Raw genomic sequence first — 19625 nt, 5'->3', positions numbered from 1 at the left:
AAATCATTAAAATTAAGAGTCCTATTTAAGTTCATTTTATATGTTCACAAAAGTTCTATTTACAAAGTTTGATTTTTTTAATCCATAATTATTAATTAGAGAGAAACTCAAAGATGGTCTGGATGCATTAAATGCTTGGGCCTAGGCCTAGCGGCAGATATGTGTTTAAGGGCCGGTCAGGACTTGAATTGAGGGGCTACCCTACCCAGATAGTGAAGGGGTGGGTATATGCACTACTGTCTACCATAGGGGTCCATGAGGTTAAGGAAAGTAGAGGATTGATAATAGGAAAAGACCATTCACTTAGCCCATTAGTCCAGAGCCCAACCTTGTTTAGTGAGTCTTCTTCCAGCCTAAGACATATTGACATGTACTTTTTTTTTTAAAAAAAAATATTATTATATTTACTAAAGAATAATGGTTTTAATGATAAATATTTTAATATTTTTACATCCATTAATGCGTGGTAATTACACTTCATAAAAAAATATTACAGTTTTTAAATTTAAATCTTAAATTTTACATGATTGTCTCTATTTAATACTCTTAACTGGGGACTGTATGTTGTATTATAAAGCCAATTGAAAACCACAATGAAATTGACATAACTCCTAAAATTTAGGAAAAAGAAAATCACGAAAATCTACTGGGTTACAGACATACAGTTTTAGTAAGTAAGGTGGTCCTTGAAAGGTTTGTTTCTAATGTCGAAATTACAGCTACAGACCAAAACGCCTACTGCATCTGCAATGGCTGTCACTCAATCTCGATCATATGCAACATATACATGATCCATTACTGAGATAAATATGGGTCCCATAGTACCGCAAATCTTCAACATTTTATTATAATCAGAAGAGGCTCCTGAAAAATTACAATCTGTGGTGAAAATTATATGAGTCTTCTTTTACATTAATATAATGATGTAACAAATTTTATTTTGAAAAAGAGAAATTTTTCAAAGCAATCTCTGAATGGGGACTGCTTTGCATGCCTTATGTGGCTTTTAATTTAAATGAAACAGATCGTTTCATTAAAGTGAAAAGCAGAGAACGAAATTCGACGCCCTCCTTCATCAAAGATTCAGAATATCCCCTTCCTCAGAACACTGCGAATACTTGTTCCCTTCTCAAATCAACTTTGCCGTAGCCATCGCCATCGCCATCGCGTGCGCAGCTTCCCATCGCCATCGACGTCGCTGTCCCCTTCCTCAAGAAAGGACCCCCTTCCGCGAGTTCGTCATCGCCAAACCCAGTCTGCCTTTGCTATTTGGTATTGCACTTGAAAAATCAATGGACTGAATTAATAGTTTTTTCTTATAAATTTAGTGCTGTCATGTGAAGAACCTTGTCAACACACTACAAATCGTGTTAAAATCTAGTCCCAGAGCTATCACCCACCTCAAGTCAAGTATTACCAGAAAAAATTCCATATCCTTTTCTGATACCATTACATAGCCCCACGCCCGTGCTAGCATGTACCTCAGTTGTACACCACCCAAGTAAGTATTTCTAATTTCTTGTCGTTGAAGACCAGAGGTAGTGGTAGTGGCTATTTGGTCATTTAACTGAAGAGTTTTTCTACAGACAACCGCCACTGTGCAAACGGGATGTAACCGGCGGGACGTGGCACAACTTATGGGAAAAAAAAAAAAAACAGAAGAAATCAAACATCATGAAACCATTCTCTCTTTTCTTGTGTACTATCTTCTTGATTTTTTTATGTGATAAACACAGTTACCTTCAAGCTAAAGAAAGCAACCACAATAGCAGAGATGGGTTGTTTCGGTTTTTGCAGCTCCAAAACCCCCGCTCCCATGCAAACTTCCTTATCTGAAATTGCTCAACAAGACCTAGAACCCAAAAATCTCAGACAAGAGGTTCTTTTGCAGATCCCAAGATGCAAAGTTTATCTGTTGGATGAAGGAGAGGCCACAGACCAATCAACAAGAGTCGTTCCTCAGTGAGACCAAGAGAGAACTTGGTGATGATGGTTCCAGTAATGACAAAACCCACCAGGAAAGGCCAGTTCTAATTCCATTCTCTCTTGAAGAACACCGGCCACGGATCAAACTTCACATCTTCTATTCGCTTTCTTTTCCTTGAATTCTACTCTATCGTCAAAGCACATATTATGTAAGAGAAAAATAAAAAATAAAATAAAAAAGAGAAAGAGGAAGAGGACGCTTTCTCCTCCAACAAAGACAAACTCACTTTTTAGATTTCATATTTAATAGGTTTCTCTCAAATCCATTTCCACGATTTCTTTCTTTTGTTACAAACTAGAAAGCGGAGAGGAAAAAGGGAGAGGGAGAGGAAAAAAAAGATGAAAAACTATACGAAGGAGAGAGAGAGGGATAACATTAAAAACACACCGTTTTGGTTTTTTAAAAAATAGCTAAAACATGGTCGTTTCATTAATGACATGCACACCACATCAGCAATTGCAGGCCGATTGTTCTATGGCCGATTGCATTTAACGTTTCTGTTAACTGAGACACACGTGCATGACTGCAAAGAGTTCCGAGAGTGTACATAGCACAACTCTTTAAAAAAAGAGATTTACTATTTATCTTCTTCGCATACTGTACATAATATTTTTTTTTTAGTTTTATTCTTTTTAAATTTATTAAATTCTTCTACTTATTGTTCGTATACTGCACATTTAATAAAATAAAAAAATAAAAAAATATAAAAAAAAAATATACGTAATGTGTAAGAATAATTAATAAAATTTTTCATAAAAAAAAAAAAAAAATTAGAACCCCTCAAATGTTGGGAGTTCCCCATCCTTCCTTTACTTTTGCATGCTCTATTCACTTGCCCTAGCCTCTCTGCTAGCTGCATCCCCTTTCCCTCTACATTCCATGACTTTCATCTAATTTGGTGACTATGAAAAACTCGACTTCAAAGGGTATAATGAATGATGGCTCTAATAGAGAGATAGGTTGGGAGCTCAGGCCCAGTGGCATGCTTGTTCAAAAGAGAGATTTTGGGGATGCCTCTTCTGGGGCTACGATCAAGATCAAGGTCTCCCATGGTTCTTATTACCATGATGTCACAGTCCCTGCACGGTCCACTTTTGGTAATCATAAAACTGAAAACTTTCTGGGTTCGTGTAAATTTACACTGTCAATTTGGTGAAAAGTTTCTTGCCCATTTCATAGTTTGGTGTTTATCATTTTCACCTTTTGAGTCTTTGTTCGATGGAAAAGTGTAAGAGGGTCATTGCCATAAAAGCCACTTTCATAATTTTGTCCTGCATTTTAGTAAGTTTTTATATTGTAGAAAAATATAGCTTAATGATTTTGAGAAAGTTTAGAGGCAATTTCAATTTTGAAGTTGATATTTCTCCAATGTTTAGCATTGACCCTTTTAATTCAATAGGCAATTGACTCTTAAGAGTTTCCCTTCTTGTCTATACTAATCAAATTTCTGTTGGCTTTATTTATTGTTCATATTTCCTCTCTCTAGAACCCATTATTTGGTATTCACGAGGCTGTTAAAATTTTGCTTCATTACTTGGTTTCTTGGACTTATAATGTCAATTTTGAACTTAATGCTCAATTGCTATTTCGTGGTTCACTGAAAGGGGATTTGAAAATGGTTCTTTCCCATGAAACTGGTCTGGAGCCTAAGGAGCAAAGATTGTTGTTTAGAGGGAAAGAAAAGGAGGATGAGGAATGCTTGGACATGTCAGGTGTAAAAGATATGTCAGCAAAGAGAGGAAGCTTGAGGAGATGCAGAGAAATCAATGTGTACTAACGGCCTGTGAGGCAGTTGCCAAAGTGAGAACAGAGGTTGATGGGCTCTCTGCGAAGGTTGGCATCTAATATCTAAAAACTCAAATATCCTAAGCATCCTGAAAGCTCATTCCGTATTTTTAAATGCTTGCTAAGATTATGGCTTTGGAGGAAACTGTTCGCAGAGGCACCAAGATCACGTATAAAGAATTCGTTGTATTGACGGAGTTGCTCATGGTGCAGTTGCTTAAATTGGATTCTATTGAGGCTGATGGAGAAGCAAAAGTGCAGAGGCGGTTTGAGGTATGCGATTATTGCTGTTTTGCATACTTCTATTTTTCCTATTTATTCACACTATTTGAATATTTTAATTCGACCGGACAATACTCTTAAGAGGGTGAACATGTGTTTCATGCCATTTATAACTAAATTAAAAATTCAACAAGAACATTTTTCAACCAACCATAGTCAACATAATAAAAGCAAAAAACTCCAAGGGATTGGCCCAAGTGGTGAAGACATTGGTCTTAGAGTATCACTCCCTTCAAGGTCCAAGGTTCAACACTTCATGGGTGCAAACAATCCTTTAGGGCCACACCTCCTAGCGAAAAGCTAGCTCCATGTAGGAAAACTTCCAAGGATGCGGTGCACGGGACCAGAATTTATTTTGCAAGGATGGGTCCGAAGGGCCTTACCTTGGAGAGTTTCCGTGACACTAAAAAAAAAAATACTAAAAGCAATAAAAATAAAAAACACAAGACTTTTGAAAACGAAGCAAAAATCTATTGAAAAGCTCTTTAAAACAAAAACCACACCGAGTGGTCGAACACTGCCCAAAATTTCCATTATAAAAGATTTTATTACAATCTATTTGGAGACTTATAAAACCTTTAGTAGACACGAACTCTGGCTAGAAACTTCATGAGCGATCCACTCAATCTTTACACTGGTAGTTTTGAAACTCTGGCCTCTTCTATAGCATCATTTATGAACAAACTCATCTGCCAAACTAAAACTTTAGCAAATAGCAACATCTTAATCAAACAACAATTAAAAGAACTTATAGGTGGGCTAAAATCAAGTTTAAATCAAGACTCAGAATTCTTTTAAATTTGAAATCAGCCACATTCACTCGAGCTAATGTCTAGGGAAATGATTACGCAACTGTCGCTCAAGCCAATGTCATGGGGTATGCCTCATGGATCAAAAATCACAATTTTCACTGTAGCCAAGGTCTGACATGTTGTCTCATTAAGTTGTGAGCATTCATGCTTGAGTTTGTGTTTGGGCGTGACTTCTCACAAACTTTTGGGAAAAGTGGCTCAAGCATTTGAAATGCTAAGAAATGCTCTGTGTTCTGGAAATCTAAATTGATGCGCACTGCTTTTACCACAATTCAGATATAGAAACATTTGAAACTGGAAAGTACCTATTTGGAACAACTGAAAAGATAATGGTGTTTGAACTTCTGGCTCGATTGAGCGGATCGCTATCATTAGGCATTGTTGGGCATCAGATGAATTTTGGATTCTTTCTTTTATTCGGATTCTTTAGAAGAAAATTCTTATGGCTTCTTGCTCAAGCCAACCCCAACTTAGATGGTACTGTAGTTGTTATGGCTTTGTGCTTAAAAAAGAACACGAGCAAGAGATTGGCCAGAAAATCTGTCCTGACATCTTGTATACATAAAGCAAATGATGTTTTTTCTTTTTTTAAAAAGATTTTAAGTCTGAGCTTCCCGATCAAATGTGGTTTTATACACTTTTACTGATAAAAAAAAAAAGCCTGAGCTTCCGTGCTTTCATAGTAAAAGACATGTAATGGACCACTATTTTTGACCTTTTATTCGATACACAACATTGTTACCTTTAAATATTGTTTGCTTTGTAAGTATCTTAGTGATTCCTCAGTGGTTTGTAACAATCATTTTTAAGTTTTGCTGTGAATGATTTCTTAGGATGAAAAAGAGAAAGAGAAGATTACATATAACATACTATATGTTTGATTGCCATCTTATTTGCTAAATTTGAGGATGGGAACTTCACATTGATAATTGGTTGCACAGGTTCGTCGAGTCCAGAGCTTCGTGGACACACTCGACAATCTTAAGGCACAAAAATTTAATCCCTTCTGCAAAAGTACAGATTCGGCATCAGTAAGTACCAAATTGGAGACGTTTGATTCAGGTGTGGGAAGCCTACATGCCCCAACTCCAGTGCAATCTTCCACCAAAATAACTCAAGACTGGGAAGTGTTTGACTAGCCAGAAGTTCCATCCATTACATGGTTCTGTACAAATTGGTATCGCAGTATATAAGAAGTGCTGGGAACGGGAAGCCCGTATAGCTTGGTGACTTGGTCATTGTTTTTTTGAATGTTGGAAAGCTATTCTGCATAGAAATTGGACCTATTTATGGTTGAGCAACTATGGTAGCTGTAGATATGGCTTGTATATATTGAAAGGTTGACATGCTTTTCTATACTTATCTGATTGCCTTCTCTTGTGCATTCATACCGGAACCACATTAGCTCTGTTGTAGTTTGTGGGATCGTGTATACATTTGACTTTATGATCAGTCTGTGAGCTGGCTAGAAATTGCCAGACATCATATACTGACTTCCTAATGTGCTTTTCCTTTGAAAACTATGCCTCTGATTCAGTCTGGGCAAGTGTATCCGGCCTATATGAATGAGGCTAAATGCAGGAACTTACTCTTTCTCTTTCTTTATGGTTTAGAGAGTGTGCGCATACTATATATCTTTTTAGACTTCTTTTGCGCATTTCCTATTGTGAGTAGTGATAAATTTCCTCCCTGCTTCGCTTGGAGACTTTGCCCGAAATTACTCCCGGAAAGCCTTTTGCATTGATGGCACGACACCTTCCATTCTATAATTCTTCCGAGTCCAAATCTAGCTTTCATATTATTGTGAATTGCATTCAATTTCAAGCCGTTGTAGTCTAGTTGGTCAGGATATTCGGCTCTCACCCGAAAGACCCGGGTTCAAGTCCCAGCAACAGAAATTTTTGTTTTGGGAATTTTCTCCTTTCTAATCGTAAATAAGCACATTCCTTTTTTTTTTTTTGAAACTTTTTATCTCATCAATATAACTTTTTTAAATTCCTATATAAAATAAAATAAATAATTTAACTTTTTTAAATACTAAAACAAAAATAATATTAAAAAAATATATTATAATAATATTTTATTTAACATTTTAATTTTAATAAAGGCTTCATTTGATTATTAAATCCATCTCAACTTATCATTACAATTTTTTCAAATTCCAATACAAAATAAAATAAACAATTTAACTTTTTCAAATTCTAAAATAATAATAATATTAAAAAATAATTTTCTAACAATATTTTATCAACTCAACTTAGTTCAATATCTAAATACAATCTAATTCATTTTATCTCATCTCATCTCGTCTATAAAAACAAAACGAGTAAAATGATGTTCATATTAATTTAGGCGACACCTTGAAAACTTCAAGCCGGAAACGACTTTTTTAGAGGTTTTCTTTCAGTTCTGAATTTCATTGCCTTTTGGGTTGATTTAGTGCAAAAATTAACTAAAAGTTTTGAATAATAAGATAAAATGAGAAATCTGTAAATAGTAATTAAATGATTTATGAATAGTAAGAAAATATTTGAATTAAGATGTTTTATTAAATTTTAGGAAGTGAGAAAGAAAAAGTTAAATAAAAATATTATTATAATATTATTTATTAATATTATTTTTGTTTTAAAATTTGAAAAAATTAAATTATTTTTGTGTTTTGTTTGAAAATTTTAAAAATTGTAATGATTAAATTAAATTTGAAATTAAAAAATATTTATATTTGAGTAATAATTGATAATGAAATTATAAGAAATTTTGAGACGAGATATTTTGTGCTTCGAAGAAAAGAAAAATTTTATTCATATCTCCACACCACATACTATACTTTTTTTTTTTTTTTTTTTTATCAAATGTGTAGCATATGGATGATGAGTAAAATAATTTAATAAGTTTAAGAAGAATAAAATAACAAATAAATTTTAAAAAATTAAAAAAAAAATGTGATGTCTAACGTGGGAGAATAGCAAAGCTCCCAAGAAAAACCTTGCTCCCGACTAGGACATGATCAAAGGATGTTGGTGGTAATTTGGTACACATGCCATTACGAATGCTTCGTGAATCGTCCCATAATTTGCTGCCGTAACACCGGCAATGGATGATGCTGAGAGCCACACTTTCTCAAGTAATCCCAAGCTTCGGCAACTTTCTTCCATGGAAGAACTAGAACAAGCCCAAGCTTTTGTCACCAAAGCCGGCCTCTACACCCACCCCTATGCGCTCGCAAATCTCATCGCTTTCTCGGCCCTGTCGCCACTAGGAAGCCTCGCGCATGCGCAAGCCATGTTCGAAGAAACTACGAAGGACAACTCTTTTATTTGTAATACCATGATTAGAGCTTACGCTAAAAGCGTTTTTCCCATTAAAGCTATTCACATTTACAACCATATGTTACGCATGAATGGTAAATCTGATCATTTTACTTATACTTTTGTACTAAAGGCGTGTGCTAGAGCTTCGAGGTCCGTGGAAGAAGGTGGATCATGCGATCGCTTTGGTATTGCTCGTAAGGGAGCTGAGATTCATTGCAGGTTTTTGAAGTTGGGGTTTGATTGTGATGGTTGTATTCAGACCTCGCTTATTTTTATGTATTCTCAGTGTGGGTTTGTACGCCTCGCTCGTCTAGCGTTCGATAAAATGACTGAAAAAAGTGTCGCATCGTGGAATATCATGCTAACGGCCTATGATCAAATTAATGATTTCGAAGCGGCGGATGCTCTACTCGAGTTGATGCCTCAGAAAAATGTGGCTTCCTGGAACACTTTAATCGCAAGGCATGTTAGGTCCAGTAACATTGAAGCTGCTAGAAAGGTGTTTCAAGAGATGTCTGAAAGGGATGCGGTCTCTTGGAATTCCATGATTGCTTGCCATGTTCAGAGTAAGGATTATGCTGGAGCATTGACACTCTTCTGTGAAATGCAAACTGCTAAGGTGGAGGCAACAGAAGTAACGCTTATATCCGTTCTGGGTGCTTGTGCCAAGATGGGTGCATTGGAGATGGGTAGGAAGATCCACGAGTCCTTGAAAGAGAAGAGATACAACATTGAAGGGTACTTGGGTAATGCACTTGTAGATATGTATGCTAAATCTGGGAATTTGAGTCTGGCATGGAAAGTATTCAATGAGCTGAAAATGAAACCGATTAGTTGTTGGAATGCAATGATTATGGGTTTGGCCGTCCATGGTCATTGTGAGGAAGCTTTAGAATTGTTTGCTGACATGGAGTTAAGGCTAGACGAGATCAGGCCTAATCGGGTAACTTTCATTGGTGTTCTAATTGCTTGTAGCCATCAGGGATTGGTGGCAGAAGGGCGTCAATTCTTTAAGCGCATGATGAATGAGTACAAGATCATGCCTGATATAAAGCATTATGGTTGCATGGTCGATCTTCTTAGTAGATGGGGATTGCTATATGATGCTTGCCAGATGATCAAAACAATGCCTTTGCCCTCGACTGCTGTGTTGTGGAGGACATTGTTGGGTGCGTGTAGGGTTCACAGGAACGCAGATTTGGCCGAGGAATCCTTCCAAGAGCTTGCCAAGTTGGAAGCTCTTACTGATGGAGATTATGTTTTGTTATCGAACATTTATGCTGAATCTGAGAGATGGGATAACGTTGAGCGCCTGCGGAATGAAATGATTGGTGTTGGAGTACTGAAGAAACTTGGCTCCAGCAATATAGAGAAGAGATGATAAAAGGAATTATCTTTGAAGTTCATCATTGATCTTGTGGCTTCATATTCACAATTGTTTTGTCCAAACATCTAAAGAACTTGAACTGAGAAAATCATGTAATGTATTCAGCCATGAATTTCCACCATATAAAAATCAAGAACATATTTCCCTACCCAGTATATGGTATTTGGTCATTCGCCTGTATCCTGAAGTTAGGCTGACAAGCTCATCTGTTTCATGGCTCTGGAAATGTGCCATTTGAGTACTCCTCACCTGCAACACCGGATGTTCCGTTTGATAACTGGTTTGTGCTGGTGGAATTTGGATAAGGAGAGTATGTAGAAACAGGGCTCCCTCGTGAATGCCGGTTCTGTGCAGCTGTGCTACTTCTTGTTCCCTTGAGTCGAGCCTTTCTACCCTATAGCGGATGGAGTACAAAAGTGAAACGTTAAAGAAAATTTTTAGTTACACAAAGAAAATTATAAAAAAGAAAGTACATTAAACCCCATCATTTTGTAAAATATTTTTTTGTTTTTCTCTTTGTAAATCAAATATTTCTCAAAGTTAAATAAAGCTCACTCCAAATGCCCCATAACAAAATGGTTTTTTTTCATGATAATATTTCAAGAGTGAACTGAATCACAATGTCTATCATTGTGCATTGTAATCTATGCAAACCATCAGATATGTGTATATATAATTTCCAATTTTAATCAATGGAGTACTAACTAACAATTCAAGGGAACAAACGATCACCTTTCCCATGCACTTCTCCAAATGAGGAGCAAATCTCCCAGCCATGATAGGACGATGACAATTCATGCACTCAAATATATCACTGGCTATAGGAGGATGAGTTTGTCCAAATATGTCAACCACATACTTGCTATTGGCTTCACCACTGTTATTAGGATCAGCTACCCTTTCCCGAGCTTGTGCTGAAAGCTTCAGTTCTTCTTCCTCTTCTTCCAAATTACGATCAAGGCCCAACCTTGATATTCGATGACACTCAGATGCCACGTCAACAATAATGGAATCAAGGAGATCCCCAAAAAAATGAGATGCAAGCTGCGAGCAAAACCAAAGAAATATGACTAATTCCACACAGAAAACTTTCTACACATACTAACAACTTTCTACAAATATGAAAAACTCTATCGTGATTTTTTATGGAGTGGACTGGGAGATGAATTCAAGTTCCACCTAGTTAGTTCGGGATAAGGTGAGCAGACCAATTTCCGCAAGTGGGTTGGGGATAAAGAATTTGAGAACTTTTAACCGGGCACTCATTGGGAAATGGCTTTGGAGGTACAATATGGAACCGGAAGCCCTCTGGAAACTAGTGGTTGATTGCAAATATGGCAGGTTATGGGGGGCTTGGTGTTCTAGCGAAGGGAATGGGTCTTATGGTGTGGGGGTTTGGAAATACAGAAGACGAGGGTGGGGGGTGTTTAATCAATATACTAAATTTATGGTGGGGGAGGGTACTCATATCAAATTTTGGAGGGACATTTGGTGTGGGGAAGAGACACTTATGGACTATTTTCCTTTGGTTTTCCAAGTGGCACGTGATCAAGAAGCTTTGGTGGTGAGTCTCATGGTTCGTTCAAGGGATCAAATCCAATGGAATATAATCTTTAATAGAGCAGTCCAAGATTGGGAACTAGATAGTTTCGATGCTTTTTTCAGTTTAGTGTATACTACGAAGCTGAATGGAAGGAGTGGTGGACACCAGTAGGTAAGGGTATCTTCTCGGTGCGGTCCTTCTATAAGTCCCTTACTTTACTCCCAAATACTCATTTCCCTTGGAGAAAACTGTGGAGGAATAAGGCACCTCCCAAGGCACTCTTCTTCACTTGGATAACGGCCCTGGGTAAGATTTTGACTACCGACAATCTACAAAAGCGTAGGGTAATTATTCTTGATTGGTGTTGTATGTGCAAGAAAGCTAGTGAGACAGTGGATCATCTTTTGCTACATTGTGAGACAGCTAGAGCCGTGTGGAGCGAAGTGTTTCAGCCGTATAGGGTTAAACTGGGTGATGCTTGCTACAATGGTGGAGTTATTGGCTAGTTGGGTGTTACCGGCTGGAGCTTCACAAATCAAAGCTATGTGGAATATTGTTCCTATCTACATTATGTGGTGTATATGGCGAGAGCGTAACAAGCGGACATTTGAAGATAATGAGCGGACTCTAGAGGAGTTTCGAGCTTTATTTTTCCGCACCTTACTTCTTTGGGCTATAGCTGTAAATTTTAATAGCCTAAATGTACATGATTTTCTTGTTTCTTTTAGAGCAACTTAGATAGGTTTTATCTCTAGTATAACTTCTTGTGTACTTAGGCTATGCCTATTCTTATTAATACTATCGTTTACCTATAAAAAAAAAAGTTTCTAAATTTTTATTATAATGAGACATCAGGAAAGAGTCTGAACTATCTTTACTTCTGGACAATATATGAAACCAATCTGTAGTATTTAGGGCCATCTTTCGTTGGGAAGTTAAACCAACAAAAGATAATGACAGCTCCTACCGCGCCTCATATCTGATATATCTAATTCAGTTGAGAACTGAAATATCACAACAAAAGAAGGGAAACGAAAATTAAGTGAAACAACTTGTAAACACAGACACAAAAACACACAAAAAAGGGACGATAAACAGGAATGAAGAAAGAAAATGTTTAGTTCTTTGCAGGCATCATGCACAAGAGTAGAAAGGGAGGCTCTTAACAACCCCCCCCCCCCCTAAAAAAAAAAAAAAGAAGAAAGAAAACACAATCCAGAACACACCCTTTTTTAGACCTGATTTCAGCCTAAGACAGTGTATTAGCCCAGGAAACTTGAGGCCTTCAATCTTGTTGTAATGGATTGCCTTAATGGTAAGTTCCCAAGGAACTCCTTGCAATGCAAGAAGAATCCAACCAATTCAAAACTAAAATCCTGGATGTTCACATATCTTCCATTGTTCAACAGTTAAGCCACAAAATAGTATGTTTTTCAATGTATGAAAGGAATACCTGAGCATGAGAAGCCATATTGTCCTCGTTAGGCACTGATATGAGTCGTAAGAGCAGAGTTGCTAGGTCCAATGTGATGCCTGCTAGCCTAAAACTTCAGATAAAGGCAGAAACACTATATTCTGTCACAACTAGCAGATGATGAAGATAAAACCAATGATCACAATTATGATGATAAAAGCAAGCAAAATGGTAAAAGCAAATGAGTGTAGCCGTAGCACAAGGGAAGTATACAAGAGAGATGCAGAAAGAAAGAAGGGAAAAGCTAATCTCAAATCTAACTCTACCCGATGTGCTGCCATTGTGAGATGCTAGTTAACTATAAGAATATTATCAATTCTGCTAGAACCAAAAAAAATTTAAGCAACACCAAAAACATGTGCCAGCTAGTGCTGCTGTCTTTGAAAGGAGTGGCATTGCTCTCAGATTTCCAATTCAACTATCAAGTATGCCACTGTCTTATATGGGAAAATGAATCATTTGACCGATTCAGAATCTCATGAAGTAGGCATTTGATCATAGAGATCATGATTATGATGCATACATCCTTTCAATAGTTTTCAGATCCATATTGCTTATACTTAAAAAAAAAAAAAAAAAGATACATCTTATTTTTATTGAATTTGTGGGCGCTCCGGCTCCTTCAAACATAGGTTTGGTATTAGATCTCCTTATTTTGAAATCCTATCCAGAAGTTGCACACATACATTTCAAGTCAATTACACAACAATCACTATATGAGTATAAGCTCATCTGGCTTCACCGGGAACTATAACGTTTAGCAATGTTTCGTATCAGACGCCAACCGATGCATGTGGTAATAAAAAGCAATAATTCTACAAGGAGCACACGACCTTTTTGCTTCCAACAGGGGGAAAACCAATTGATTATTGAAGAAATAATTGGTCAGAGGCAAAATCAAAGACCCAATGGTGCTATAATGCATGGAATTATTGCAGGAAAGCGAAGTCTATGAACTTTCACCAAAAAATAGAATAAAAGAAAAAAAAAACTGGGAAAATTAACTGAAAGGAAAGCCGTAGCAATAAAGGTAGACGATGATCAACTTGGAAAAGGGAAATCGGTAGCCTAGTAAATAATCTTTAATGAACCCCAATGATATTTACGCGTTGATATGTAACATTTATACTGACGAAAACACTACAGTATGAATTTGCAGATCCAGAAAAGTAGGTGTTTTGTCTCGGCGAGAGAGAGAGAGAGAGAGAGAGAGAGAGAGAGAGCCCACCAGGAAATTATTGAAGAGCGGAGAGTGAAGTGCCTCTAAGGTAAATGTGAGTGAGAGAGAGAGCTGTGCTTTGGCGTAGGGAATCAGGGAAGGGGAGGACGACTCGGGATTGGGAATTTAGATCAAGTTCGTGCCGCTGAAAAGGTTTAAAAGAGGAGAAATTTTTCTAGAGGCAGGTTGTAATGGCGACATGAATTTGTTAAGGCGCTGAGCGTGGCTCTCACAATTCACAAAGACAAAGAATGAGACCGTCGCCTCGATAAAAAGTTAAAAAAAGGCGTGCAAAAAATGCTTTCCGTTGCCGGGAATCGAACCCGGGTCTCCTGGGTGAAAGCCAGATATCCTAACCGCTGGACGACAACGGAATCATGCAATGTTATGTTTTCTGCTTTTTTCTTTGTATTTAAAATCTTTGTATTAAAAATTAAAACTAAACTCAGTTCTTGATTTAATTGCATTGTGATTTATTAAAAAATATGAATTCGAAAGAATGAATAAAATTAAAATATTTGTTTGGTTTTAATTACATCTGATCGTGAGGATAATCTGTTAAAGAATAATAATGCTAACAACTTTTATTAGATATGAGTAATTCTACGTACAATCGTGAAATACGTAAATATCGTGTAATTGTTTTAAAAAATAGTAGGGTCTACTATTAAAAAATTATTTTTTTTTATATGGATTTTATATTTTATTATTTTTTTTAAAGTGATTACACAGCGATTACGTACTTCATAGTTATATGTAGAATTATTCGTTACAAAAAGCTAAAGATCATGTTGCACACCCAGGGGTCCCTTGAAACATAAACTCGATCGCATAAAAGATAAAAAATAAAAAATAAAAAAGTGAGGAAAAAAAAGTAATAGAATGGTCTAAGTTCTAACCATCTTCAAATAAAAGTATTCATATAGTTTGGAAATTTTGCAGAATAATAAAGTGCACTAGTAAATTAGTGATGATCAGGCTCACAACAAATTCGACGTCAAACACTTCGGACAGCCCTCCATACCATCAAAAATAATTCATTCTCATTGATCTCTACTTCACATGAGGAAAAACACTCTCCAGTTTTTTCCCATCTTTTTATGTAAGCCTCTCTCTTTGCGAAGCAGTCGTAAAATTTCTCAGGCTTTTTATAAAAGTCTCGAGTGCTTTATATTTTTGAGTAATGCTACATACAGTCGTGAAGTGCGTAAGCGCTGTACAGTCGCATTGAAAAACAGTAGAGTTTACTATTAAAAAATTATTATTTTTTCATGTAAGTCCTAAATTTGTTTACTTTTTTTAAAGTGATTATATGATACTTGTGCACTTATAACTACAACTATCATTTCTCTATAATTTTTTTAAGATATCGTTGACTATTCGAATCAATAAAAACATGTTTGAATGGTAAAATTTTAAAAAATTGGTGCATGCATGCTAACTTCTGGTCAAATTTTACTAAAATTTAATTGTTCGAATGGATTGTAAATGTGTTCAAACGTAACAAGATACAAATACATGATATATAACTTTTAAAAAATTAGCGTGTTTTAATTTCTGAATATTAAGGCAATCAACTCATGTGCACCTAAGGCTGTAAGTCGGTCAGATCGAGAAAACCAACCGGACCGACTGGTTCAGTCCGGACCGAACCTGACCGAAAATAGACACTCTCGGTTTCGGTCCTCACAAAATAGGGTTTTCGGTCCGATCCCAAGTTAAGGGGTTTTCAGATTGGACCGACCGAAAAAAATAAAATAAAATTTTAAATTATATATATATATATATTTATATAATAATTGTATAATAAATTATGTAATTTTCATCTAACCTACCCCATGTACAATATAAAAGTTTAAATATGTAATTACAAATTTACAAATTAATATTCTATTAATTATATATTACCAATGGTCCAATTAACCTATCATCAATTCACCACTAACTAATTACTAAACATCTACAAGACTACATCTATCTAAGTTATTAGATAACATTTTTTAATATATCTAAGTTGTAAGTAAATATAAAGCAATACAATGTAACTAATGTAAATTGTAATTAACTAATGTATCATGATTCATGTATGACATAAATATCAATTAACTCACCTATCACTAATTCACCATTAACTAATTACTTCTATGACCTAAGTTGCAAGTAAATTTAAAGCATGTATGGATGTATCATGTATGGATAATTAAATTATCTATGCTTATTGCTTCATATCCAAAATCTAAAAAGTTGTATGTAACTCATTATGCATTTTAACTTATAAGTTAGAACTATCATAAATTATAATACATTGACATGCTCTAAGTTAGTAATAAAGTAACAATTAACATCATCAATATAATTATAACTAAACTAAATTTATAACTAAATTAATGTAAGTCTATCAGTTATTATAACTACAAGTCTATATATAGTATCAATACCACTACGACTAATGAGTATTACTAATGAGTAATGACTATATCATTGATTCACTATGACTCTATGAGCATATATTACTAATTTACTATTAGTAATTTAGTATAGTATAGTCCATAATTTAGTATCAATGTCTTATTATATAATATATAATATATATTCCATAATATATAACATATATTATTAGTATCACTATTAGAGTATAATATATAATATTATCATTAATTATTTTTTCAATGAGTTAAAAGAATAATCACCATTAAATGTTTAATTAATTTTACTAATTTAAATAATTTTTTTAATTAATTTATGTGCCAAAAAGATAAAAAAAAATTACAAGTTAAAAACACACCAAATCTACCAAACATTAAATGACGCCGTTAAGTACAAAATTAGATTTAAAAGGCACTATTTAAGTCCCAGCCGGATGAAATGTATTCACTGGTTGAGTGAAACGGCGTCATTTCACGTAACCTTTTTTTAAAAAAAAAAACTAAAGCTTATTTAAACGGCGCGCCGTTTTGTCACCCCCACTTCCCCAGTTACTCGGTGCACCAATGCAGCAGCACTCACAACAATGCACCTCATTCAAAGAATATTCTCCAATAATAGACTTTGAAAATATCTATGCACTAATAACAGAATAGTAGACTGGTGTTATATTGTGAATGGTTGATAGATTGAAATATGTTATACATGTACCTATAAATAGCAGACTTTGCTTGTATAGAAAGCATGAATAGAAATCATGAATGAGGTTTACATAACTTGTCTTCCTCTCTAGCATTTCTACGAACAGTGCGTATGCAATTTCATTTTCTTACTTCAACATGGTATCCAAAGCCTGAATGACCCACGTATTCTTCCTATGGATTCCTAAGATAAATCAACCCCTCCATCTATAAACACCTCCATCATCACAGCGGACTCACACCTCGTTTCTATTAAACTCACCCTTAAAAATTTTCTTTTATGGCAGACACAAATAGTCAAAGGACATTAGCTCTACAGATTTGTCAATGGTTCCAACCTACCACCTGCACCTACCCTTGATGACAATCCCAACCCAAGCTATACACGATGGTCCTTATAGGATCAGCTGATTATTTTAGCCATTAACTCTTCTTTTTCTGATAGTGTCTTAACCCAAGTGTTAGACTGCAAAACCTCACACGAGGTCTGGACAACTTTACAAAATTTGTTCACTACTTGGTCGTCTATGCTTGTTATGCATACCCAATATCAATTGGCTACTCTCAAGAAGGGCTCAATCTATTTCTGAGTATTACAATAAAGCCAAAACACTAGCATCAACTTTAGGTGCTGTCGGCCACCCCTTTTTCAATCTTGAGTTTTCTATCTACTTACTTGCTGGACTGGGCACAGACTATGTCCTTGGTGACCTCATTAACCGTCCCGATCCCCTTCCACCCCCCCAACAAATCTTCAGCTATTTATTCAATCATAAGTCAAGACTTTCTCACCAAACCTAGTCCTTATTCTCGAGTACCTCTCTTCAGCTCAAAACACTATGTTTCGACCCACCCATTCTAGTTCCTCTAATTGTGGTGGTCGTCACACTTCCTCTTGTGGCGGTTGTCGTGGCCGTGGCTATGACAGAGGCGCCTACTCTGGTCCTCAAGGAGCAAGTTCTTCCTCAAATTACTTTACCAACAAACCAGATACCAAACCTACCTATCAAGTGTGTCAAAATCCAGGACATTCAGCACTTTTATGTTACTATCGGTTTGACCACTCCTATCAAACTCCCCCACCTCCCTCACTCACGGCCAATTTTACTTCTCTACCACCTCCACCATATAATCCCACCTCGGCCTAGTTCCCAGATACAGTTGCTACCCACCATTTCACCCCAGAATACTCGAATCTCAACCTCGATTCTACATCATACCAGGGATCCAATCAAGTCAATATAGGCGATGGTTACAATCTACCAATCCAACGTTTTGGCTCAGCTTAACTCTCTTATCCTTCTAGCAACTTTCTCTTACATAATATCTTACATGTTCGTTTAATTTCCCGTAATTTACTTTCGATCAGACAATTTTGTCATGACAATCATGTATTCTTTGAGTTTCACTCTACGTTTTTTCTTGTGAAGGATTCTCAATCCCAGGCAGTGCTTTTTCGGGGAACCGTTGAGAACAGATTGTATGTCCTTCCCTTCACCACTACTGCAGCATCATCTCCCTCAACCTTTCCACCACTTGCCCTTATCGACACTCGGACATCATCGCACCTCTAGCACCTTCGATTGGGCCACCCATTTCCTAGGATAACAGTTCAGACTCTCCAGCAATTCAAGCTTCCAACCACACGGACTGGGCTCACTCCGTGTGTCTCCTGTCCACAGGCCAAGGCCCATAACCTCCCTCATCCCCTTTCCCCCTCTCGGTCCACAAAGCCTTTTAACTTGCTTTTTTAGATGTATGGGGTCTGGCCCCAATCCTATCCACTAGTGGCTGTTGTTATTATCTGTCTGTTATTGATGATTTTTTGAAATATATATGGCTATTTTCAATGCAAACCAAGTCTAATGTTACCTATCTTATTCTTGCCTTTTTACATTTTGTCACTAATACATTCTCTACCACTATTGTGTCGGTCCAATCTAATTGGGGAGGGGAATTTCGCCCTCTTCTTCCCATCTTCCAGAACTTTGAAATTCAATACAGCATCACAAGTCCTCACTCCCATCAACAAAATGAGAGTGTTGAACGTCGTCACCGTCACATAGTGGAAATTGGTCTCGCCCTTTTGTCTCATGCTCGCATGCCCCAAAAGTATTAGGCTAAGGCTTTTCAAATGGCAATGTATTTAATCAATCACAAGCCAACTCCCATACTATCAAATAAATCTCCATTTGAGACATTAATGGGCTAAACACTTGATTATGCCTTTTTGAGAGTCTTTGGATCCACATGCTGGCCCAACTTAAGACAATACAACAAACACAAATTGCATCTCTCTTATGGTAGAACCTACATCTCGCGTGAAGTGATCTTTCATGAAGATCATTTTCAGTTTCAACCCATAACCATTCCCTCTCCTATTTCATCACATCCACCTCGCATCTCATCTAGATCCATTCCACTCTCGCATGTGTCCGAACCATCCACAACCATCTTGTCTCAAACTGATCCCACTTCCAGCCCATCTCACTCTCCCAGCCTAGTCCAGTCCATTCCATATCTTCTTCTCCTAGTGTCTCTTCTAGGGCTTCGAATTCCATAGACTCTCCCTCTCTTCGATCCTCATCCTCAGCAACGCAGCCTTCCAACTCCACCGTTCAACCTCTCCCTTCATGGCCTTCTTCTTCCTTACCCACTCATCCCATGACAACAAGATCCCGCTCCAACATTCACTGCCCT

The 19625-nt window shown here is 36.6% G+C and overlaps 2 protein-coding genes, 2 non-coding genes and 1 pseudogene across 5 annotated transcripts; 3 read left to right on the top strand and 2 right to left on the bottom strand.

Moving 5' to 3' along the window:
• The first annotated feature begins 2841 nt into the window (after positions 1 to 2841).
• Positions 2842 to 6215, top strand: LOC121238973 (annotated as a pseudogene).
• Positions 6216 to 6690: 475 nt separating this feature from the next.
• On the top strand, positions 6691 to 6763 carry TRNAE-CUC. Its single transcript has one exon. It is a non-coding gene; the product is annotated as a tRNA-Glu (tRNA).
• A 1196-nt stretch (positions 6764 to 7959) lies between these two features.
• On the top strand, positions 7960 to 9716 carry LOC121238918 (pentatricopeptide repeat-containing protein At5g15300-like). The gene has a single exon (XM_041136017.1). It carries the CDS (start codon positions 7960 to 7962, stop codon positions 9556 to 9558), a length of 1599 nt encoding a protein of 532 aa, XP_040991951.1. The 3' UTR covers positions 9559 to 9716.
• On the bottom strand, positions 9559 to 14035 carry LOC121238985 (SAGA-associated factor 11). 2 transcript variants are annotated; one of them, XM_041136097.1, is made up of 4 exons: positions 13810 to 14035; positions 12561 to 12640; positions 10297 to 10608; positions 9559 to 9958 (listed from the first exon to the last, which is right to left on the bottom strand). In XM_041136097.1, the coding sequence occupies exons 2-4, from the start codon at positions 12576 to 12578 to the stop codon at positions 9776 to 9778; spliced, it is 513 nt and encodes a 170-aa protein (XP_040992031.1). In that variant the 5' UTR covers positions 12579 to 12640; positions 13810 to 14035; the 3' UTR covers positions 9559 to 9775. The 2 variants fall into 2 exon arrangements, with proteins under 2 accessions (XP_040992031.1, XP_040992032.1); XM_041136098.1 differs by having other exon boundaries at positions 12561 to 12648; positions 13810 to 14032.
• Positions 14036 to 14102: 67 nt separating this feature from the next.
• On the bottom strand, positions 14103 to 14174 carry TRNAE-UUC. The gene has a single exon. It is a non-coding gene; the product is annotated as a tRNA-Glu (tRNA).
• Positions 14175 to 19625: the final 5451 nt, after the last annotated feature.

This window comes from Juglans microcarpa x Juglans regia, chromosome 7D (genome assembly GCF_004785595.1).
Source record: "Juglans microcarpa x Juglans regia isolate MS1-56 chromosome 7D, Jm3101_v1.0, whole genome shotgun sequence".
Classification (NCBI taxonomy): domain Eukaryota; kingdom Viridiplantae; phylum Streptophyta; class Magnoliopsida; order Fagales; family Juglandaceae; genus Juglans; species Juglans microcarpa x Juglans regia.
The sequence above is the reverse complement of the archived record's forward strand: the minus strand, read 5'-3'. Positions and strand labels throughout refer to the sequence as shown.